This window comes from Argopecten irradians, chromosome 2 (genome assembly GCF_041381155.1).
Source record: "Argopecten irradians isolate NY chromosome 2, Ai_NY, whole genome shotgun sequence".
NCBI lineage: Eukaryota > Metazoa > Mollusca > Bivalvia > Pectinida > Pectinidae > Argopecten > Argopecten irradians.
Window position 1 is genome coordinate 60,597,442 of NC_091135.1, and position 23,512 is coordinate 60,620,953.

A 23,512-nucleotide genomic window follows, 5' to 3' on the forward strand; every position below is an offset into this window, starting at 1 on the left:
GTTTATATTTATTTGTAAATTAAATAACTAAAAAATAGTAGCTATGTTCAAAATGTCATTACTTTTTGTCCATTCTAATTTATATTCATTAAAAACGAATACTTAAATATCCAGCGTTTTTTCTCTTAACATAAAGTACAAACCCGTAAAAGTTGGAAGTTTTATGAAACAGTCTATAACCTTACCTGTAATTATCTGCTATTGTTCTATCTTTCACACCTAGTCTCACCTGGCCAACAAAATACCTTACCTGTATACCTCAAAATTCAGAATGTTGGCTAAGTGAGAAGACACCCCAGAGCCTGACGTTTGACAGGTCAAAGGTTACAATGTTGTCTGATGCTAGAGAGAACATTGGTATTTAGATGTTCTTAGGGATGCTAAGCACACCTCTGGTGGCATGGCAATGGAAAAGACATTTGATTAGTCGAAATTTACATTTCATCCAATTTTGGCAAAAATGGTATATACAAGTTTTGAGGGATGCCGGGAACATATCCGAAAACCGCTGATTTATCTGTAAGGGTGGTTGAGGATACCTAACGCACAGGTAGGACAGTGAGGCATTTTTGATGAACACCTACACTTGTCTCTATTACGATTAAAACCTGTTATGATTTACTTCCTAGAAATAGCGATAACGTAAACCGCGATACTGGCTAGCGTACATTACGGAAAATAAGCTAGTAAACTCTAAAATCTTAACGTCTTTGAACATTTTTCACGCGCTGAATGTCACAAATGGACAAGTATCACTGATGTGATCAACCCACGCAGACGACAGCTTGTACGCTCTTTTACCCGCATACAGTTTTACAGACACTTGTCGATAACATAAATTTGAAGTAGTGACACACACATATATATATATATATATCAATGTACATGAGTGTCACAACTGTTTAAATGAATATATAATTTAATGAAAAGAATTTTTTGTCACGTAGGATTCCCCGTCGTTATTTCCTCAAACAAAGAAGGTATTATAATTGAATAAATAGAGGTTACACAACGAGTGGCTATTGGATATTGAATTTATTTCACTCGAGTGAATTATTTTTTAAAAGTTACAAAAGACACGAGCTTTAGCGAGTGTCTTTTGTAACTTTTAAAAAATAATTCACGAGAGGGAAATTAATTCAATATCCAATAGTTGCGAGTGGTGTGACCTGTTTCTACCACAATGTTTTTCGTGACAATAGGCCCACGTTTTTTTACTAGAGTTCCGTATGCAAATTAGGCGTAGTGATATAACCTGTATGATACAGAAACTAATTAATATGCAAAACATTCAATTTCGTAATTATTTTTTATTACTTTAATAATTGATAATACACAAATATTTCTATAAAATAATGATAATTAAATGTATTTGATATCCAAAACCCAGTCATTTCATTCTCTTTAAATCATATTGACCGGGGACTATATGCGCGCAAATTTAACAGTTGTGTGGCCTTGGCATGTGACGTAATTTTCCCGCGCGGATTGTTCAACCCACTCTAGTCCGTGTCACTGTCGGAGTAAAGCACCCTTGGCCTTTGGCGTTTCCTACAAGTACACACGGACTTGTTGTTGATGTTTATTGTGAAAGATCCACCATTAATGGGTCCCGAAAACAATGACGGGAGCGTGTTTGGTAATGGCTGTCTGTTTGATACGTTTTGAAGTTGAACATCACCGTTTGATGACACTAGTGATGATGGCCGGGGCCGGATGATGGATTGTTTGCTGGCTGACCGATCTGCTCTGAGTGCGCGTTCGACAATGTTCTTGAGATCGTCCTATGTTGGTTTGAGTTTATTGTCGAATAGTTGTTAATACTCTGGATGTTCTTGTGTCCGGAAATCTGAAAGGATAAAAAAAATGCAAAAATATGCAAGTGATTCGTAAAAAAGTTACAGTAGCCCTACTGTACCGAAATATTTGTGATGGGATGTATTTTCTTAAATAAAGGTAAGTCTGCATTAAAAACATACATTTTGTTATTATTTAACGTACAAGAATATTTATTAATACCTGCATAATCTGATTGGGAGGCAACCCGTTATCATTCAACTTCTGTACAAGATACTTTCTTGCGCTATGGTTCGTGAGGCGCTTTCCATTTCCCCCTGTTTTGCTCGTCAAGCCTAAAACATTTTTATTGCAAATATTGAAAAATCCTGTATCACGGGTCATAATTCAGTAATCATTTAGTATTAAAGTGCAAATAACCAGGACAATCGACCTTGACCTGTTGTGTGAAATTTTGAAATGCAACATGACATCGTGTACTGTTTCAGTACACACTGTAATACATTGTATAGCCTGTGTACAATCTGAAAGGGGCGGGGCTTAGTTTTTGTTATTTTGTTGACAGCAGCTGTTTATTATAATGGAAGTTTAGGATGAATTCATAAAATAGTACCTGCATTTTCTGCCATTGTAGTCATGAATCTTCCCAGTTTATTTACGCCGACAGGCTGGCACTTAAACCACCTGCTAGATTTGTCCATGTTTGTATTAGTGGCGATATAATAGGGTGCATCATCATGGCAGTATGTTGGCGGACGGCGACATTGGTAGACCTTATAAGTGGCGACAGGGCAGCGTGATGGGGTTTTAGGGGTAGCCCAGGCGCGCGGGGGGACGGCCCTTACATTCTTAGGATTTGATCCAGGCCTTGTTTTAGTTTGCCGTTCACGAAATTCAATGTACTCATTATTCTCTGAATCTTTACATAGCTTAATATCCCCCCAACACATATCCCTGTGTTCAGTAACACCTCGCATGCCAAAATGCACAGTATTTAGAAACCAAACTGTTCTTAACAAACTGTCAGGGTTGTGTGAACCAAGTTGACCTACGTCATACAATTTATCTATGTCTTTGTCTGAAACAGCATCAGCCCTCTTTTCTAAATTTGCCTTTCCCTCTCGTTTTAGCTTTGTATGCTTAGATTTGATTACCTCCATTACCTTAGAACACTCTACACTTGTTGTTAGTTGTTTGCCGTAATCTTTCGATTTCAAATACCGATCAATGCTACATGCCATGTTTCTAATGGTAGCAGGTTCATATTCCTTTCCATGATTGTTTCTAACATTCATAAAAAAGATACAAAGTAACTTGTTCAGCTGAACTGGCGGAATCGATTCTAATGGCCTGTTTTCCTTGAGAACACTCTGAAAAAAATCTCGTACTTTTTTCATATCTAAATCAGTTTTTTTCTTAGTGTTTTTGTTGACCTCTGAAGCAATGAATCTGTCAACATCAAAATCTTCTAATGAATCTTTGTCTGACAAATATGGATCATGGGGCTTATCAACTGGGGGTGTTAATGTACTCTGAATGGTTTCCGATATCGTGACAGATCTAACGTTAGTTTGTGATATTGTAACGTCGCGACCTGGGCATGACGGTATGACGTCGAACCGATACCGGGCTTCAGTTGCTATTTTGCCTGAATCAAACTGAATTTCAAATCGGTCGAAACCATAATTAGTGTCTGCCTTTGAAATAGACTTGATTACTCCCCTTTCCCCGTCACATAGCTTCACTCTGTCGCCAATATTGACCAAATCTTCGTCCATCGCAGCCATGATGCTGACGTTGAAAGCAGACGACGTAAACATTGATCACGTGGGGTAGAAAAAGTAGTACCGGTCAAAGGTCAATTTCTCCACCAATCAAAACGCCGGAAGGTTATATTCCACTAGTGGAATATCAATATATATAATCAACGGTGTGTACATATAACCAATGGCCTGAGAGTTGAATAAATCGACACATTGTGGTAGAAATAGAGGTTACACAACGAGTGGCTGTTGGATATGGAATTTATTCCATACGAGTGAGTTATTTTTTAAAAGTCACAAAAGACACGAGTTTATATCCGCTTTTAGCCGATAGAAATACGATGAGGATAAGTACGCTATCCAACAGCAGTTTTGGCGTCAAGCGGCGATCACAGCATATCATGACGTCACTCGATTATTGATGACGTTGACAAATGATGACACGACACTCAGAAAGACGTAGTTCCGTCAAAGTTCACCGTGTCAGCCAATCAGAATGCGTACAGAGTTTATACCACGTGTGGTATAAACAAATTGTTAATCAACAGCTGCATCGTTTATTTGATACCCTGAGAGTTGAATAACACGGACTATTGTGGTAGAATAGGTAGTTACACACGTTTACAGATGACATGAACACGTATTATATAAATTGTACAGCGTAACATCACCTAGAAATGAATTAATTAAAAATAAATAATTGAATTAACCTAAATCACAGAAATTGTGGACTCTTTATTGTTAGTATGTTTCAGTATATTGACTGTGTTGATTGATCCAGGTAAATGTATGGCATTAGTATAAGATAATGGATATACCACCTCATAGACATTACGTAAGACTATGGAGTACAGAAGCATAACTTAAATTATAGGGTTTGGCATTTGTCTATAGATAAAATGATAAAATAACACTTTGTTGGAGAAGTTTGTTGACAACATTAATTGTATTTAATTCAAAGTCATCTACTTCATATCGAGATACATTGTAGTTAAATATTTAGACATGGAATAGAGACATAAAAATCGATATCTTTTCCAACTTAATTTGGTCAATAAAAGTAAAATTAAGTTTTAAGAAAATTTTGCGCGTCATACGTTATTCGCTTATCGCCAACTCGCATCCATAGAGTTCAGATGAATAAATTTTGCACTTAATAATTTTAGGATTCAGTGCATAATGGTGTGTACTGGAACGAATAAGAGACATTACACACCACATCAACTTAGAACAAGCAAGTTCTGGGCGTTGTATATTGTTAATTTTACTATTCAATGTTATACCAACACGAACAATGCTATCTACAATGGGTTTTTCCATTTTCTAATGTATTTCTTATAAATATAAAGTAAGTACTGAAACTTAGTTTACATTATTGCTGATAACGCATATGTTTATAACACGGGTTGGTATTGTTTACCTGCCTTGAGTAAATTGTTGAATCTTTTCCCGCTATATAGGTATCATCATCCTGTTCCTCGCATGCTTTCCCTGCATTGCAATCTTTATCAACACCGAACATCTACTTCTACTCCTAGGACAGGAGACAGAGGTGGCCAGGTAAACATTTCAAGTTACATGGATTATATATAATGATACATTCGTTCTTGTGATATCTCTTTTGCTTTCTAAAAACAAATTCTTCCAAGTAATATTTGTAACCTTGATGATACCAGTCGTACTAAACCGTCACGATATTAAGCTCTCAAATCGAAATCTTAATTTCAACTACACACAGAAAGTGGCTGGTTTTTTTTCATTGAGGGTAAAAAATAAAAGAGATGACAATGAGAGGTGATTATAAATAAGATAGAATGTTTATCTCGTATTACAGACTGGCAGGTCTTCATGCCACGGCCTACTCATTCGGGCTCCCGGTAAGGATCACATATTTTAGAAACTATCTTCTATGTATCGAAAATAAAATTACAGCTCAAAACATTTTCGACTAAAAGAGCACAATAACAAGATTTAGTTAACATATAATTATTTCTGTTGTTATTATTTCCCTTTTCTTTTCTCGTATTTTTTTGCGTTAAATCGGTGAGGTGAAATACCTGTACATGTAACAATGACGATTTCCTTAACAGGGCCACGCACTGACGTGTATACTTATACGCTATTTACAATGCCAGGTACGTAAATACTTTCTTTGATACTACAACTTTCTTTGATACTACAATGGATTGAATCATGAAATCACCTAATACTGTAAACAAATGCTCTTACATTGCTACCTGTATAATATTTAACACATTAGAGCAATGTGTTTTCAACAAACGTATTTCGATTTTCTGGTTTTAACTACATGTATAATTGTGCCATCTGTTGTATGTTAATATTGGCTGTATTTTGTGCATGTGATTGTCGTTTTGGTAATCGTAATAATTTTTACCTATATATTTGCGGTATTTATACTCGTCATGTCGTTAACCTGATATTTCCTTTCGTTGTATTTTACCTGTTGTTTTGACGATTACTTTTATATATAGGGGATCGTTATACCGAACGTGTTTATGGGACTGGGCGCAGGATTGGCTAACGTCGGCATACACTGGTTATTCGTCTTCTACCTAGACATGGGCACATTGTCAGTAACCTCTCAATAAGTATATCTAACATTGTCAGTAACATCACAATAAGTATATCGGGGAGACATGGGCACATTGTCAGTGACATCACAATAAGTATATCGGGGAGACATGGGCACATTGTCAGTGACATCACAATAAGTATATCGGGGAGACATGGGCACATTGTCAGTGACATCACAATAAGTATATCGGGGAGACATGGGCACATTGTCAGTGACATCACAATAAGTATATCGGGGAGACATGGGCACATTGTCAGAAACATCACAATAAGTATATCTAACATTGTCAGAAACATCACAATAAGTATATCTAACATTGTCAGTGACATCACAATAAGTATATCGGGGAGACATGGGCACATTGTCAGTGACATCACAATAAGTATATCGGGGAGACATGGGCACATTGTCAGTGACATCACAATAAGTATATCGGGGAGACATGGGCACATTGCCAGTAACATCACAATAAGTATATCGGGGATATATGGGCACATTGTCAGTAACATCACAATAAGTATATCGGGGAGACATGGGCACATTGTCAGTAACATCACAATAAGTATATCGGGGAGACATGGGCACATTGTCAGAAACATCAATATAAGTATATCGGGGATATATGGGCACATTGTCAGTAACATCACAATAAGTATATCGGGGAGACATGGGCACTTTGTCAGAAACATCACAATAAGTATATCTAACATTGTCAGAAACATCTCAATAAGTATATCTAACATTGTCAGTAACATCTCAATAAGTGTATCGGGGAGACATGGGCACATTGTCAGAAACATCAACATAAGTATATCGGAGAGACATATGCACATTTTCAGAAACATCACAATACGTATATCGAGGAAACATGGGCACATTGTCAGAAACATCACAATAAGTATATCTAACATTGTCAGTAACATCTCAATAAGTATATCTAACATTATCAGTAATATCACAATAAGTATATCTAACATTGTCCTTAACATCACAATAAGTATATCTCTAACATTGTCAGTAATATCTCAATAAGTATATCTAACATTGTCAGTAACATCACAATAAGCATATCTAACATTGTCAGTAACATCGCAGTAAGTATATCTAATATTGTAAGTAACATCACAATAAGTATATCTAACATTGTCAGTAACATCACAATAAGTGTATATAACATTGTCAGTAACCTCTCAATAAGTATATCTAACATTGTCAGTAACATCACAATAAGTATGTCTAACATTGTCAGTAACATCACAATAAGTATATCTAACATTGTCAGTAACATCACAATAAGTATATCTAACATTGTCAGTAACATCACAATAAGTATATCTAACATTGTCAGTAACATCACAATAAGTATATCTAACATTGTCAGTAACATCACAATAAGTATATCTAACATTGTCAGTAACATCACAATAAGTATATCTAACATTGTCAGTAACATCACAATAAGTATATCTAACATTGTCAGTAACATCACAATAAGTATATCTAACATTGTCAGTAACATTCTCAATAAGTATATCTAACATTGTCAGTAACATCTCAATAAGTATATCTAACATTGTCAGTAACATCTCAATAAGTATATATAACATTGTCAGTAACATCACAATAAGTATATATAACATTGTCCTTAACATCACAATAAGTATATCTAACATTGTCAGTAACATCACAATAAGTATATCTAACATTTCATTGTCGGTAACATCACAATAAGTATATCTAACATTGTCAGTAACATCACAATAAGTATATCTAACATTGTCAGTAACATCACAATAAGTATATCTAACATTGTCAGTAACATCACAATAAGTATATCTAACATTGTCAGTAACATCACAATAAGTATATCGGGGAGTCATGGGCACATTGTCAGTAACATCTCAATAAGTATATCTAACATTGTCAGAAACATCACAATAAGTATATCTAACATTGTCAGTGACATCACAATAAGTATATCGTTGAGACATGGGCACATTGTCAGTGACATCACAATAAGTATATCTAACATTGTCGGTAACATCACAATAAGTATATCTAACATTGTCAGTAACATCACAATAAGTATATCTAACATTGTCAGTAACATCACAATAAGTATATCTAACATTGTCAGTAACATCACAATAAGTATATCTAACATTGTCAGTAACATCACAATAAGTATATCGGGGAGACATGGGCACATTGTCAGTAACATCACAATAAGTATATCTAACATTGTCAGTAATATCACAATAAGTATATCGGAGAGACATGGGCACATTGTCAGAAACATCACAATAAGTATATCTAACATTGTCAGTAACATCACAATAAGTATATCGTTGAGACATGGGCACATTGTTAGAAACATCACAATAAGTATATCGGGGAGACATGGGCACATTGTCAGTAACATCACAATAAGTATATCGGGGAGACATGGGCACATTGTCAGAAACATCACAATAAGTATATCGGGGAGACATGGGCACATTGTCAGTAACATCACAATAAGTATATCTGGGAGACATGGGCACATTGTCAGAAACATCACAATAAGTATATCTAACATTGTCAGAAACATCACATGGGCACATTGTCAGTAACATCACAATAAGTATATCGGGGAGACATGGGCACATTGTCAGTAACATCACAATAAGTATATCGGGGAGACATGGGCACATTGTCAGTAACATCACAATAAGTATATCTGGGAGACATGGGCACATTGTCAGAAACATCACAATAAGTATATCTAACATTGTACATTGTCAAACATCACAATAAGTATATCGAGAATACATTGTCAGTACATCACAATAAGTATTCGGGGAGACATGGGACACATTGTCAGTAACATCTCAATAAGTATATCGGGGAGACATGGGCACATTGTCAGAACATCACAATAAGTATATCGGGGAGACATGGGCACATTGTCAGAAACATCACAATAAGTATATCGGGGATATATGGGCACATTGTCAGTAACATCACAATAAGTATATCGGGGAGACATGGGCACATTGTCAGTGACATCACAATAAGTATATCGGGGAGACATGGGCACATTGTCAGTGACATCACAATAAGTATGTCGGGGAGTCATGGGCACATTGTTAGTGACATCACAATAAATATATATCGGGGAGTCATGGGCACATTGTCAGTAACATCTCAATAAGTATATCTAACATTGTCAGAAACATCACAATAAGTATATCTAACATTGTCAGTGACATCACAATAAGTATATCGTGGAGACATGGGCACATTGTCAGTGACATCACAATAAGTATTCGGGGAGACATGGCACATTGTCAGACATCACAATAAGTATATCGGGGAGAATCACATAAGTATATCGGGGAGACATGGGCACATTGTCAGTGACATCACAATAAGTATATCTAACATTGTCAGTAACATCACAATAAGTATATCTAACATTGTCAGTGACATCACAATAAGTATATCGGGGAAACATGGGCAAATTGTCAGTGACATCACAATAAGTATATCGGGGAGACATGGGCACATTGTCAGTGACATCACAATAAGTATATCGGGGATATATGGGCACATTGTCAGTAACATCACAATAAGTATATCGGGGAGACATGGGCACATTGTCAGAAACATCAATATAAGTATATCGGGGATATATGGGCACATTGTCAGTAACATCACAATAAGTATATCGGGGAGACATGGGCACTTTGTCAGACACATCACAATAAGTATATCTAACATTGTCAGAAACATCTCAATAAGTATATCTAACATTGTCAGTAACATCTCAATAAGTGTATCGGGGAGACATGGGCACATTGTCAGAAACATCAACATAAGTATATCGGAGAGACATATGCACATTTTCAGAAACATCACAATACGTATATCGAGGAAACATGGGCACATTGTCAGAAACATCACAATAAGTATATCTAACATTGTCAGTAACATCTCAATAAGTATATCTAACATTATCAGTAATATCACAATAAGTATATCTAACATTGTCCTTAACATCACAATAAGTATATCTCTAACATTGTCAGTAATATCTCAATAAGTATATCTAACATTGTCAGTAACATCACAATAAGCATATCTAACATTGTCAGTAACATCACAATAAGTATATCTAACATTGTCAGTAACATCACAATAAGTATATCTAACATTGTCAGTAACATCACAATAAGTATATATAACATTGTCAGTAACCTCTCAATAAGTATATCTAACATTGTCAGTAACATCACAATAAGTATATCTAACATTGTCAGTAACCTCTCACAATAGCATATCTAACATTGTCAGTAACATCACAATAAGTATATCTAACATTGTCGGTAACATCACAATAAGTATATCTAACATGGGCACATTGTCAGTGACATCACAATAAGTATATCTAACATTGTCGGTAACATCACAATAAGTATATCTAACATTGTCAGTAATATCTCAATAAGTATATCTAACATTGTCAGTAACATCACAATAAGTATATCTAACATTGTCAGTAATATCTCAATAAGTATATATAACATTGTCAGTAACATCACAATAAGTATATCTTGGAGCACATTGTCAGTAACATCACAATAAGTATATCTAACATTGTCAGTAACATCACAATAAGTATATCTAACATTGTCAGTAACATCACAATAAGTATATCTAACATTGTCAGTAACATCACAATAAGTATATCTAACATTGTCAGTAACATCACAATAAGTATATCTAACATTGTCAGTAACATCACAATAAGTATATCTAACATTGTCAGTAACATCACAATAAGTATATCGGGGAGACATGGGCACATTGTCAGTGACATCACAATAAGTATATGTCGGGGAGTCATGGGCACATTGTTAGTGACATCACAATAAATATATATATCGGGGAGTCATGGGCACATTGTCAGTAACATCTCAATAAGTATATCTAACATTGTCAGAAACATCACAATAAGTATATCTAACATTGTCAGTGACATCACAATAAGTATATCGTTGAGACATGGGCACATTGTCAGTGACATCACAATAAGTATATCTAACATTGTCGGTAACATATCATGATCAACATTGTTCAGTGACATCACAATAAGTATATCGGGGAGACATGGGCACATTGTCAGTGACATCACAATAAGTATATCTAACATTGTCAGTAACATCACAATAAGTATATCTAACATTGTCAGTAATATCTCAATAAGTATATCTAACATTGTCAGTAACATCACAATAAGTATATCTAACATTGTCAGTAACCTCTCAATAAGTATATCTAACATTGTCCGTAACATCACAATAAGTATAGCTAACATTGTCAGTAACATCACAATAACTATATCTAACATTGTCAGTAATATCACAATAAGTATATCGGAGAGACATGGGCACATTGTCAGAAACATCACAATAAGTATATCTAACATTGTCAGTAACATCACAATAAGTATATCGTTGAGACATGGGCACATTGTTAGAAACATCACAATAAGTATATCGGGGAGACATGGGCACATTGTCAGTAACATCACAATAAGTATATCGGGGAGACATGGGCACATTGTCAGTAACATCACAATAAGTATATCGGGGAGACATGGGCACATTGTCAGTAACATCACAATAAGACAATAAATATATATCTGGGAGACATGGGCACATTGTCAGAAACATCACAATAAGTATATCTAACATTGTCAGAAACATCACAATAAGTATATCTAACATTGTCAGTAACATCACAATAAGTATATCGGGGAGACATGGGCACATTGTCAGTAACATCACAATAAGTATATCGGGGAGACATGGGCACATTGTCAGAAACATCACAATAAGTATATCGGGGATATATGGGCACATTGTCAGTAACATCACAATAAGTATATCGGGGATATATGGGCACATTGTCAGTAACATCACAATAAGTATATCGAGGAGACATGGGCACATTGTCAGTGACATCATCACAATAAGTATATCGGGGAGACATGGGCACATTGTCAGTGACATCACAATAAGTATATCGGGGAGACATGGGCACATTGTCAGTGACATCACAATAAATATATATCGGGGAGTCATGGGCACATTGTCAGTTACATCTCAATAAGTATATCTAACATTGTCAGAAACATCACAATAAGTATATCTAACATTGTCAGTGACATCACAATAAGTATATCGTGGAGACATGGGCACATTGTCAGTGACATCACAATAAGTATTCGGGGAGACATCACAATAAGTATATCGGGGAGACATGGGTACATTGTCAGAAACATCACAATAAGTATATCTAACATTGTCAGAAACATCACAATAAGTATATCTAACATTGTCAGTGACATCACAATAAGTATATCGGGGGACAGGGACATGTCAGTGACAATAAGTATATCGGGAGACATGGGCACATTGTCAGTGACATCACAATAAGTATATTCGGGGAGACATGGGCACATTGTCAGTGACATCACAATAAGTATATCGGGGAGACATGGGCACATTGTCAGTAACATCACAATAAGTATATCGGGGAGACATGGGCACATTGTCAGTAACATCACAATAAGTATATCGGGGAGACATGGGCACATTGTCAGTAACATCACAATAAGTATATCGGGGAGACATGGGCACATTGTCAGTAACATCACAATAAGTATATCGGGGAGACATGGGCACATTGTCAGTAACATCACAATAAGTATATCGGGGAGACATGGGCACATTGTCAGTAACATCACAATAAGTATATCGGGGAGACATGGGCACATTGTCAGTAACATCACAATAAGTATATCGGGGAGACATGGGCACATTGTCAGTAACATCACAATAAGTATATCGGGGAGACATGGGTACATTGTCAGTGACATCACAATAAGTATATCGGGGAGACATGGGCACATTGTCAGTAACATCACAATAAGTATATCGGGGAGTCATGGGTACATTGTCAGTGACATCACAATAAGTATATCGGGGAGTCATGGGTACATTGTCAGAAACACATCTTACTCATCGAGTGAATAAGATGATTTGCATGTAAAGGAAGTCAGGCAAAGCAACATTCAAATGTAATTTGCTGCTGTTTATGAACCGTAATCTCACATTGTAAATGAACTGTACTATAAAACCTGGCGTCAGTTCTGGCAGTTCTGCATCCTCGGTACTCTAGGGGTTCCGATCACTTACGATTTCTACATCCGTCGACTGGAGGCAACATAACAGAACAAGTAATACAGTCCTTTGATGTACATCAAAAGAATCGAATAAAGGTAACATCGCTCTCTCTGTAGTCTTCAAAGAAATTTTCCGCGGGCCTGTGGTTTGTTAAAATTTGTTCCCCTGAGCTGCCTTTAGTTTTACTATGAGATAGTCCAGAGGTGTAGAGATCTTAAGTGATCGGAACCCCTGGAGTATGGAGGATGGCGGTTATGTGGCCCTCTGTGATAACCACACCATTTTGTATTCGTGTCTTATAGTTAGCTGCACTGGATTGACTGGTGATAAAGAGCTCAAATCTAAAAGTGAACCAATAAAATACATATGTAAAGTTGCACAAATGCACACTGGGGTAAACAAACAATGACATTTGCATCTGACCCTAATGTATCGTCACGCAAAATTGTTTATCACGTACATTAAGTGATAACTCAAATACTGATATTCCTGCCAGGTTACGGTGCGGTATTTGATACCATTTATAAACAGTTTATGGTATAATTAATAAAGTTTATGCACAATACGCTTTTATACAGTGGGGCTGGTCTAGCACTAGGTATTGGACGATGGATATTTGCAGTCGTACAAGTGATCTACATTTTAGTTGCTGGAATCTACAAAGATACATGGAACAGTACATGGACAGGTAAATGTGCATATCGAAGTATGAGCAAGAATTTCCTCATTTCTTCTGTTTTTCTTAATACGACTCCTTCCCCTCTTGAAAAATACGATATCAACACCAATACAAACAGTTTGTCTGTCCACTCACTAAATGTTTTGTAAACCAAAACCATTATACTTCGTTTTATCATGCATAATACAATATATGATTAAACTCATAGGTTGGAGTAGAGAGTGTTTGTACGAGTGGGGTACCTACCTCACACTGGCAATAGCTGGAATGCTGATGTTGTGCTTGGAATGGTGGTGTTATGAAATCCTAGTATTTCTCTCAGGTAGTATACATAGAAGAATTACAATCATAAAAACATATTCGAAAATAAAGTTAACAATTTTTTAATTTAATTCCATCAATCAAAACATATTTATTGGAATGGTTTTGAATGTATTATGCTGTATCAATAGCAAAAGATGTAGATTGAAATAAAGCTGTCGGCTTGGAGAATGGTAAAGAAAGGAAATGACTACTATAAAAAACATAAGATAGTATCATTTTTACCTTTTTTGTAGGACTACTCGGCGCTACTCAGCTTGCGGCATTTACAATTGTATACAACGTTGCTACATTGACCTTAATGGTAATACTCAAACCTTGTTAGTATAAGATGTATATTTTTTATGTTGCCGATATTTGTGAGTGATTTAAAATCAAATCGCAACACAGAGATATCAGTACATTAATGCTTTCTGCGATTTGTGATCAGTGGTACACGATTTCCAAAATTTGGAATCATCTAACAGTGACTTGAAGGAATGAAGGGATTTTTGTGTTGTTGTTATTATTGATGTTGATTTTTTGTTTGCTTTAATACTCATTTTAAACGTAACACTATGTCAAGACGACATTCTAAAAATTTCCAGAATTTGTTTTCATTGAAACTTGGATTATTTGTTGTGTAACCACATGATTACCAACCCTAGAGATAAAGTAGTCAGACAATTAACTTTACTTACCAAACAAATTAAAGGAGACATTAACTGTGCCCCGCTCTGTATTGTCCTTCCCAATGTTGAAGGTTCCGTACGCGATAGGGACTTCCGCTTCAGTTATTGTGGGTAATCACCTTGGAGCTGGCGATGCTATGAAAGCGAAAGTTGCATATCGAGTGGTTTTACTCGTCGGAGGTAATATATTTTCCGCATAAATGAAAGATGCTCCACCGCTGACAATTGATATTTTTTCAACTATCAAAAACAGGAGCAGACGATTTAGTATTTTTCTTTAGTTACAAAAGTTACTTACTTTACACCATTACCACCATTGAAAAGTTTGAGCTTCTAATTTTACTTCAAGTTGAAAATACAAAAAATAATTTATTGCATCCCGAAAAAAAATCCGTGGCACTGTATCCTATATGGATTGAAGTACTGATTGAGCATCCACCAAAGGCAAAATGAATTATCTTATTTTTTGTGTTAATTAGACATCATATATACAAGATTTAAACACCAATTATTGTTCTACTGATGAATGCCATTTATGCTCTGTCGGCGGTGGGCATCTTTAAATTATTGTTCTTTTACTTAGGAAAAATAACATTCAGCGAAAATAAATGTGCATTTGTTACAATGTTGCAACTTCAAATTTTAGTGTCAAAGATAACTCGTACGTAGTAGACAAAATACATTGCACCTGTTCTATTTTATTTATCAAATTCAATTGTTAGCATGTTTGTGTCATGGAGATACACAACAAATCACATAGTATAATCGACTCTAGTTTATGACGTAGGTGCACTCGTTTTAACTTTTAAAATATAAAGATATTCAAGATAATCTTTAAAATTTAATCTTATTCCGTGTATGAGTATTTTTCTAACAAATTAATCATTACACTGTAACCAGAGACGGCATTTTTATTGACGACATCATATTTTGGCGTCATGTAATAACATAAATGTCTAAGCATATGGAAATGTTTGTTTCGAGCTGGATGTTTATAAATCTTATAAATGTGCTGGTGTAGTACTGAAAATTACGATGGCCGAGAGCGGCCTGCCATTATTTTTTATAAAATAAAAATGTCATGACACTTTTTAGTCGAAAAGTGTCGGGCAAATATTTTTTAATAAAAAAAAATCTGTCATGACACTTTTAAGTCAAAAAGTGTCATGACACATTTTTTTCTATTAAAAAAATATTTGCCCGACAATTTTTGACTTAAAAGTGTCATGACAGATTTTTTTTATTAAAAAAATATTTGCCCTACACTTTTCGACTAAAAAGTGTCATGACATTTTTATTTTATAAAAAATAATGGCAGGCCGCTCTCGGCCATCGTAGAAAATAATACGTTTCATTTCTTTACATTCGTTATCAGAAACATATATACATAGAGATTGGAAACTCCTTTTTTTTCCCCATTTTTCTTAACATTTATTCAATTTATTTTTTTTTTGTAATTTTTTTATTTTTTTGTCAAAGAATACATCAGTTTTACATTAATCACATATTCATGAATTATTGATATAGTTATCTTCCAAGCACATCTTTCACTCTGCCATTCTTTCATTCGTCATAACAATTACATTGTTTGATTGGAAACTCCTTCTTTGTATATGTTGACAGGCAGAGGGACCTCCGGTTTGTAGGCATTTTAAGTGTATTCTTTTAAACAAGTTGTTTTTGCATCAACACAAAGTTTAAACATTATATAACGGTTTGTTGTGATTAGTTTTCCCGAATGATGATATTTAATATGATTTTTGAAAGCATGAAAATAGGCAATTTTACCTGGTTTTTCGAAAACCAGGCATTCAAAACCGGAAGTGTGTTTTGCTTTATTAATATATAAGTTAAAATATTATTTCTTCTATCCAAAATCGTACTCAAACCATCTGGAAATTACTGAACTTTTACAACATATCAAAGTTATTCTACTATATTCAACTATTTAAGAGTTTATCTAAAAACCCCTAAGCACATACAGAGGTACATCTGCCGATCGTAAAAATGGAGGAGTTGCCAATCTCTATGTATATATGTTTCTGTTCGTTATCTATGCTAACTTTGGAGCATGTCCTTACAGTTACAGAAGCGACGATTATTGCTGTGGTAACGTTTATATGTAAGGACGCTATCCCCGTGCTTTTCACCCCTGATCTGTGAGTATTTTTGTTGGACCAAATTTGGATACCATGTACAATTATGGCGAAAACGATGTCTTTCATTATTTTTTGACATCGTGCATTGACGCGATCGCATAAATCGATTTCGTGCAATAATGGGACACATGCGGTCAGGATATAGCTATAACATTCTTTACAACCTATATGTACATATCAACTTTATAATAGATGCATATAGATAACCGCTGTCTGTGTAAAGGATGACAAATCATAGCGAACATATCTGATTAATTATGCAATCTAAATATATATATATATATGTTTGCAATTGGTATCATAATTGATGTTTCAGAGAGGTACAGATTCTCACTTCTACTTTGCTTATCATCGCAGCAATTTATGAAATTTTTCAACATACCAAGGTTAGTCGGGGGAATTACGGTTATTAGTTATACATGTTTACAATAATTATGGCAGCCATTGACAAGTTTCATAAATAAATCGGTACACTACAGTATGATACCATTAGAATGATACAAGGAAAGGTGTTCGTTAGAAAGCTATCCAGAACAGTACATTGTTCATTAATGGATACAACATGAGTTGATTTAGACTTTTATATGCCGATTGGGATTGACATGAACATTTTACATTGTACATCGTTGCCTCTTGAAGGAGATCCTGTGTGGCGTGCTGAGGGGAGCCGGCCACCAGATATACGGAGCACTCTCCAGCTTTTTCTCCTTCTACGTCGTGTCCCTATCTATATCTATTCCACTACTGCTTCTCACAGAACTCGAGGACGAAGGTGAGAAACGCACTGTCAATCAATTACCGTAATATCAATTAATCTTAACAGTCTTGCAAATTCGGTGAATACTATATATTACATAAGAAAACATACATCGAGAGGCTTAATTCGTTCTGTGTCAAAATGAACAAAATGTTGATAAGTGTACTAATACTACTATAAATCAGTAATGTTTATGAGCGAGGTAGTACAAAATTTATATTGTTATATAACCCTAACCCCATATTGAATGTGCACAAGTTATCCAACTTTTATGAAGTATATGATCTGTCATCTATTTCAGGAGCTTGGTGGGGATCATGTATCGGCGTATTTATACACTCCGTTCTACTGTTCATTAAAGCTCAGGGTCTGGATTGGCAGGATGAGGTGAAAAAGGTAGGCGATCATCAATGTATTGGTTTATTAATAAAGAAAACCTATTTATTTATATACAACATAAAATATCCGTTATTATAAAAAATTATATCAAGTATCATTGAAATATATCCTCAAAGTTTTCTTGTACATTTTTTGTATGAAGTCAATTTGATACTTGAATCTCCATATTTTGAATTGGATTTTAGAACATTCAAACGATATATAATATTGTTATACTCGACAGGCACAGGGCCGGGCTGGGATCGTGAAAGACGTCATATTATACAACGATATCAAAGGTATGATAGAATGCTAAACAACTCTAGCGGTAACAGAATAAATGTCTAATAATTAATGCATAACCCATATCAGTCCAGTGAAAGAAAATTAATTTGTGTTTCGCTCTGTTCAAGTTATCTACAACATATCTACAAAACACTTTATATACCCTGAGAAAATGGTGTTGAGAGTCCCAATTTTAACTAGCATTTTACCAAATAAATAAGTGTTGACATTATGTTTCTTCGCAAAAGTCTTTCTTCAATACCAGTGATTACGCAAACCTAAATTATTAAATGGGCAAATGTGCACGAGGAGAGAATACCCCGATTCAATTAGGAATTACTTATGACTCTGTAAATCAATTTCGTTTTGTGACATATTCAGAATAAATGACAAGGTAACGTCAATCATAGGTTTCAATAATTCTACAGAAGACGGTACAATTTCTCCTTAAGACTTTTGATCGATGCTGTGCGTAACTCTAAGGTAACAATCTCATGGAGTTGTGTTTAAGCCCAAACTAACTCTGTGCTCGTCGGCAAGCGATTCAGTCAGTTCTGACAGACATACTAGGTTTTTGTTGAATTCGTGTGAAATGTCGTTTAAGTGGCGGGTCAGTAATGGTTTGGGGTGATATATCTATGGGTGGAAAGACGGGGAAGTATAATATTCCAGATGGTACGTTGACTATACAACTTTATTGAACGAGAATGTATTTGTCCTTTAGTACGGTCATTTGACATCGAGATATGGATTGGCTTGCGGCTTACTCTACGTAAATCCTGTTTCACACATACTGAATGTTACCCAAGGACAAATTCAGAAGCCGTATTCCTCTCTTCAATTCCTGAATTGAAACTGATGTACCAATGGCGCACATTGAACGATTGAATATCTGCAGAATTATTCGCAGCATTGATAGATGTTACCGTGTTAAAGAAAGTATAAGTCATGACAATAAACTAAGCTTTCTGTTTTACACGAAATTTATTTACCGCAATACATAGTCGCTTTTCAAATGTAGAAAGACTTGTAGGAAGGCGGTTAAAATTGTACCTGTCTGTTGCCCCAATGCATGATCGTAAAAGGCGACTTCATTTAGGACGTTATCTTTTCTATTCTTCGTAACTGACTTTAATCTTCCTAACGCCTCCCTTGACACGCCTCACTTTAGGTCTTGAGCATTCACCTCTGTGATGATTCTCTCTGCAATAGGAGAAATCAATTTCAGTCTATTTCATTTCAATTAAATTAATGAAATTTTATATTTTTATTTTTTTTTATCCAGGTGGCAACTTCCCTACCAAAAGCAACCTACCAGACGACCAAAAAATTATTGCCAATGGTTACAAGCTTAGAGAACTAAATGGATCTGTTCCACCAGGAGCAATAAATGGTTCAGCGCTGACTGGAAAGGCAAACGGATCTCTCACTTATGAACTGGTTGATATGAATGAGATAAATGAACTCCATGGAGATGACATTCGACTGACGAGTGCAGATTTCAACTGTAACAATGGTGATGTCATCAGTGACAAGGATGAGATGAGTCTTGATACAAAGATGCTGATTCTGTCTCGTGTGGCGACGGTTTTCTTACTGGTGGTTGTGTTAGTTGGAAGCATTTTCCTGAAGCTGCTTCTCGACCAACGAGTAGACGACACATTTAAGTACAATTTTGACGTTGCTACGGCTCTGAATGAGTCTGGTATTTTAGACTTAGCTCTCAACAGCTCAGCTAAATTTATCAACAGCCTGAAAACGAACATTGGAGTAGCCAACATAACGTTTTAGAGATAAATACATATTATATTAGGTCATTTAGAATAACCATTAGGTTGCGGTATATTTTTTGAGGAAATATTTCGCGTTCATTGGACACATCTACGCTAAATGTAGCTGTTTAAGACAACGTTACATTATCTTTAGCTGTTTAAATTATCTGAAACTGTTAAAGACAAAGTTTCATTGGCTGTAACTGTTTAAGACAAAGTTACATTATCTGTAACTGTTGAAGACAAAATTACATTATCTGTAACTGTTGAAGACAAAATTACATTATCTGTAACTGTTGAAGACAAAGTTACATTATTTGTAACTGTTGAAGACAAAGTTTAATTATCTGTAACTGTTGAAGACAAAGTTAAATTATCTGTAATTGTTGAAGACAAAGTTATATTATTTGTAACTGTTGAAGACAAAGTTACATTATCTGTAACTGTTTAAGACAAAGTTAAATTATCTCTAACTGTTTCTGACAAAGTTACATTGTCTGTAACTGTTAAATTATCTGTAACTGTTGAAGACAAAGTTAAATTATCTGTAACTGTTGAAGACAAAGTTAAATTATCTGTAACTGTTGAAGACAAAGTTACATTATTTGTAACTGTTGAAGACAAAGTTCCATTATCTGTAACTGTTGAAGACAAAGTTACATTATCTGTAACTGTTGAAGACAAAGTTGCATTATCTGTAACTGTTGAAGACAAAGTTACATTATCTGTAACTGTTGAAGACAAAGTTGCATTATCTGTAACTGTTGAAGACAAAGTTACATTATCTGTAACTGTTGAAGACAAAGTCTCATTATCTGTAACTGTTGAAGACAGTGCTACGTTAACTGTAGCTGTTTAACACCGAGTTCTATAGCAGATTGGTTATTGACTTTGGATCTCTCACCGAATATCAGATCTTACATTGTCGTTGGCGAAGCGATATCGGACTGATCATGTGATTCTCATCATCTCACAAATAAATATGTACAAAGCAGTAGTGTTGATTCAATCAAGATAATTATGTAATTGCAACATGATATATAACGAATAAATGCTTAGTCCTGGTTATTGTTGTACAATGTATGTCCGTATTTGTCTTTTCCTAGTTTTAACGAGAACACGAGGAATAAAGTTCTGGCTGTATTAAATTGTAAACTGGAGAAGAGCTAGGCAACGTGCGAGTACGGATCGTCGTACCTCAACTGGATTGGACCTGTACATGGAATAGCGGATATCACTGGCGTCGTTACAATATTATAAAAAGTTACATTTGTAAATAGTATGTGCATATAACATCTTACAGAGAAATAGTGACTTCATCAGACCTGTGATAAATGACATCACGCATACATGCAACTTCTTGATTACCAAATGTCATTCTAAATTGTAATATAAATTTGTTTACATTTAGTTTGCTAATGTCATTGTGGGTGGCCTTCAGTAGTATGTACGCTGTGTACTCGATATATTCTCTGGATGGTTTCCAATAACTCATGAACATACGGTTATTCTATATTTGTCTCTAAATGTGGTTCATCTCTTGGTTCTCATCTCTTTCTTTCCTTTGTCTTATCAAGAACCATTTGGCACACGTAATTTTGCAGCAGAGTGAACATTTATGCTCTTGTTCTAGTGATTTGTCCTGCTGTAGTGACAAGATAGCCTTGGTTTGTGTAGTAGACACTTCTGGTGCAAACGCTGTGTGGTGCCAAACCTTGGAGTGTCATCTCTAAACGCTGTGGATGCCAAACATCGGAGTGTCATCTCTTAATGCTGGTCATGGTGCCAATCCTTGGAGTGTCATCTCTAAACGCTGTGTGGGTGTTAAACATTGGAGTGTCATCTCTAAACGCTGTGTGGTGCCAATCCTTGGAGTGTCATCTCTAAACGCTGTGTGGGTGTTAGACCTTGGAATGTCATCTCTAAACGCTGTGTGGGTGACAAACCTTGGATTGTCATCTCTAAACGCTGTGTGGGTGCCAAACCTTGGAGTGTCATCTCTAAACGCTGTGTGGGTACCAAACATCGGAGTGTCATCTCTAAATGCTGGTTTTGGTGCCAAACCTTGGAATGTCATCTCTAAACGCTTTGTTGGTGTCAAACCTTGGAGTGTCATCTCTAAACGCTGTGTGGGTGTTAAACCTTGGAGTGTCATCTCTAAACGCTGTGTGGGTGCCAAACATTGGAGTGTCATCTCTAAATGCTGGTCTTGGTGCCAAACCTTACTTGGAATGTCATCTCTAAACGCTGTGTGGGTGACAAACCTTGGAGTGTCATCTCTAAACGCTTTGTTGGTGTCAAACCTTGGAGTGTCATCTCTAAACGCTGTGTGGGTGCCAAACCTTGGAGTGTCATCTCTAAACGCTTTGTTGGTGTCAAACCTTGGAGTGTCATCTCTAAACGCTGTGTGGGTGTTAAACCTTGGAGTGTCATCTCTAAACGCTGTGTGGGTGCCAAACATTGGAGTGTCATCTCTAAATGCTGGTCTTGGTGCCAAACCTTACTTGGAATGTCATCTCTAAACGCTGTGTGGGTGACAAACCTTGGAGTGTCATCTCTAAACGCTTTGTTGGTGTCAAACCTTGGAGTGTCATCTCTAAACGCTGTGTGGGTGCCAAACCTTGGAGTGTCATCTCTAAATGATGTGTGGGTGTCATACCTTCGAGTGTCATCTCTTAAGGCTGGTGTGGGTGACAAACCTTGGATTGTCATCTCTAAACGCTGTGTGGGTGCCAAACCTTGGAGTGTCATCTCTAAACACTGTGTGAGTGAGGCTTGCAGTTGAGACATTAGTCCTTTTGCATCTTCGCGCTCTATACCAAAACTAAGAGTTTCATCCTCTTTTCTAATCAAAGGCTAATCAAGGGATGCCATTTGTGTCTTCCTCATGGTAAATGTGTTGATAGGAGCAGTGTCTTCTCTCTAAGGAATACTCAAAGTTTGTGGTTTATACACCTCTCAAACAATCTTTTGGGGATTTGCAATTATATTTCTGGTATTAATGGGTCATGTTATGCCAACTCTAGAACCTGTTTTTTTCAGGTCTCTAAATATCGCCGTATACATACAAACGAAATGGTTTCTGTATTTGTCCAATTAAGT

The 23,512-nt window shown here is 35.8% G+C and overlaps 2 protein-coding genes across 2 annotated transcripts in view; both read left to right on the forward strand.

Annotated features, from left to right (window-relative positions):
- Positions 1-21,476, forward strand: part of LOC138316130 (multidrug and toxin extrusion protein 1-like) — a 28,697-nt gene extending 7,221 nt beyond the window's left edge. The window contains exons 5-18 of the mRNA XM_069257650.1: positions 5,021-5,120; positions 5,395-5,437; positions 5,651-5,695; positions 6,053-6,150; positions 13,967-14,064; positions 14,276-14,389; positions 14,625-14,692; positions 15,131-15,239; positions 17,143-17,218; positions 17,535-17,604; positions 17,858-17,990; positions 18,277-18,371; positions 18,598-18,652; positions 19,924-21,476. Coding sequence (XP_069113751.1) covers positions 5,021-5,120; positions 5,395-5,437; positions 5,651-5,695; positions 6,053-6,150; positions 13,967-14,064; positions 14,276-14,389; positions 14,625-14,692; positions 15,131-15,239; positions 17,143-17,218; positions 17,535-17,604; positions 17,858-17,990; positions 18,277-18,371; positions 18,598-18,652; positions 19,924-20,429 — 1,610 coding nt within the window. The 3' untranslated portion in view covers positions 20,430-21,476. The remainder of the gene's footprint in view (positions 1-5,020; positions 5,121-5,394; positions 5,438-5,650; positions 5,696-6,052; positions 6,151-13,966; positions 14,065-14,275; positions 14,390-14,624; positions 14,693-15,130; positions 15,240-17,142; positions 17,219-17,534; positions 17,605-17,857; positions 17,991-18,276; positions 18,372-18,597; positions 18,653-19,923) is intronic.
- A 676-nt stretch (positions 21,477-22,152) lies between these two features.
- LOC138316763 (uncharacterized) lies at positions 22,153-22,932 on the forward strand. The gene has a single exon (XM_069258420.1). The coding sequence runs from the start codon at positions 22,153-22,155 to the stop codon at positions 22,930-22,932; it is 780 nt and encodes a 259-aa protein (XP_069114521.1).
- The last annotated feature ends 580 nt before the right edge of the window (positions 22,933-23,512 follow it).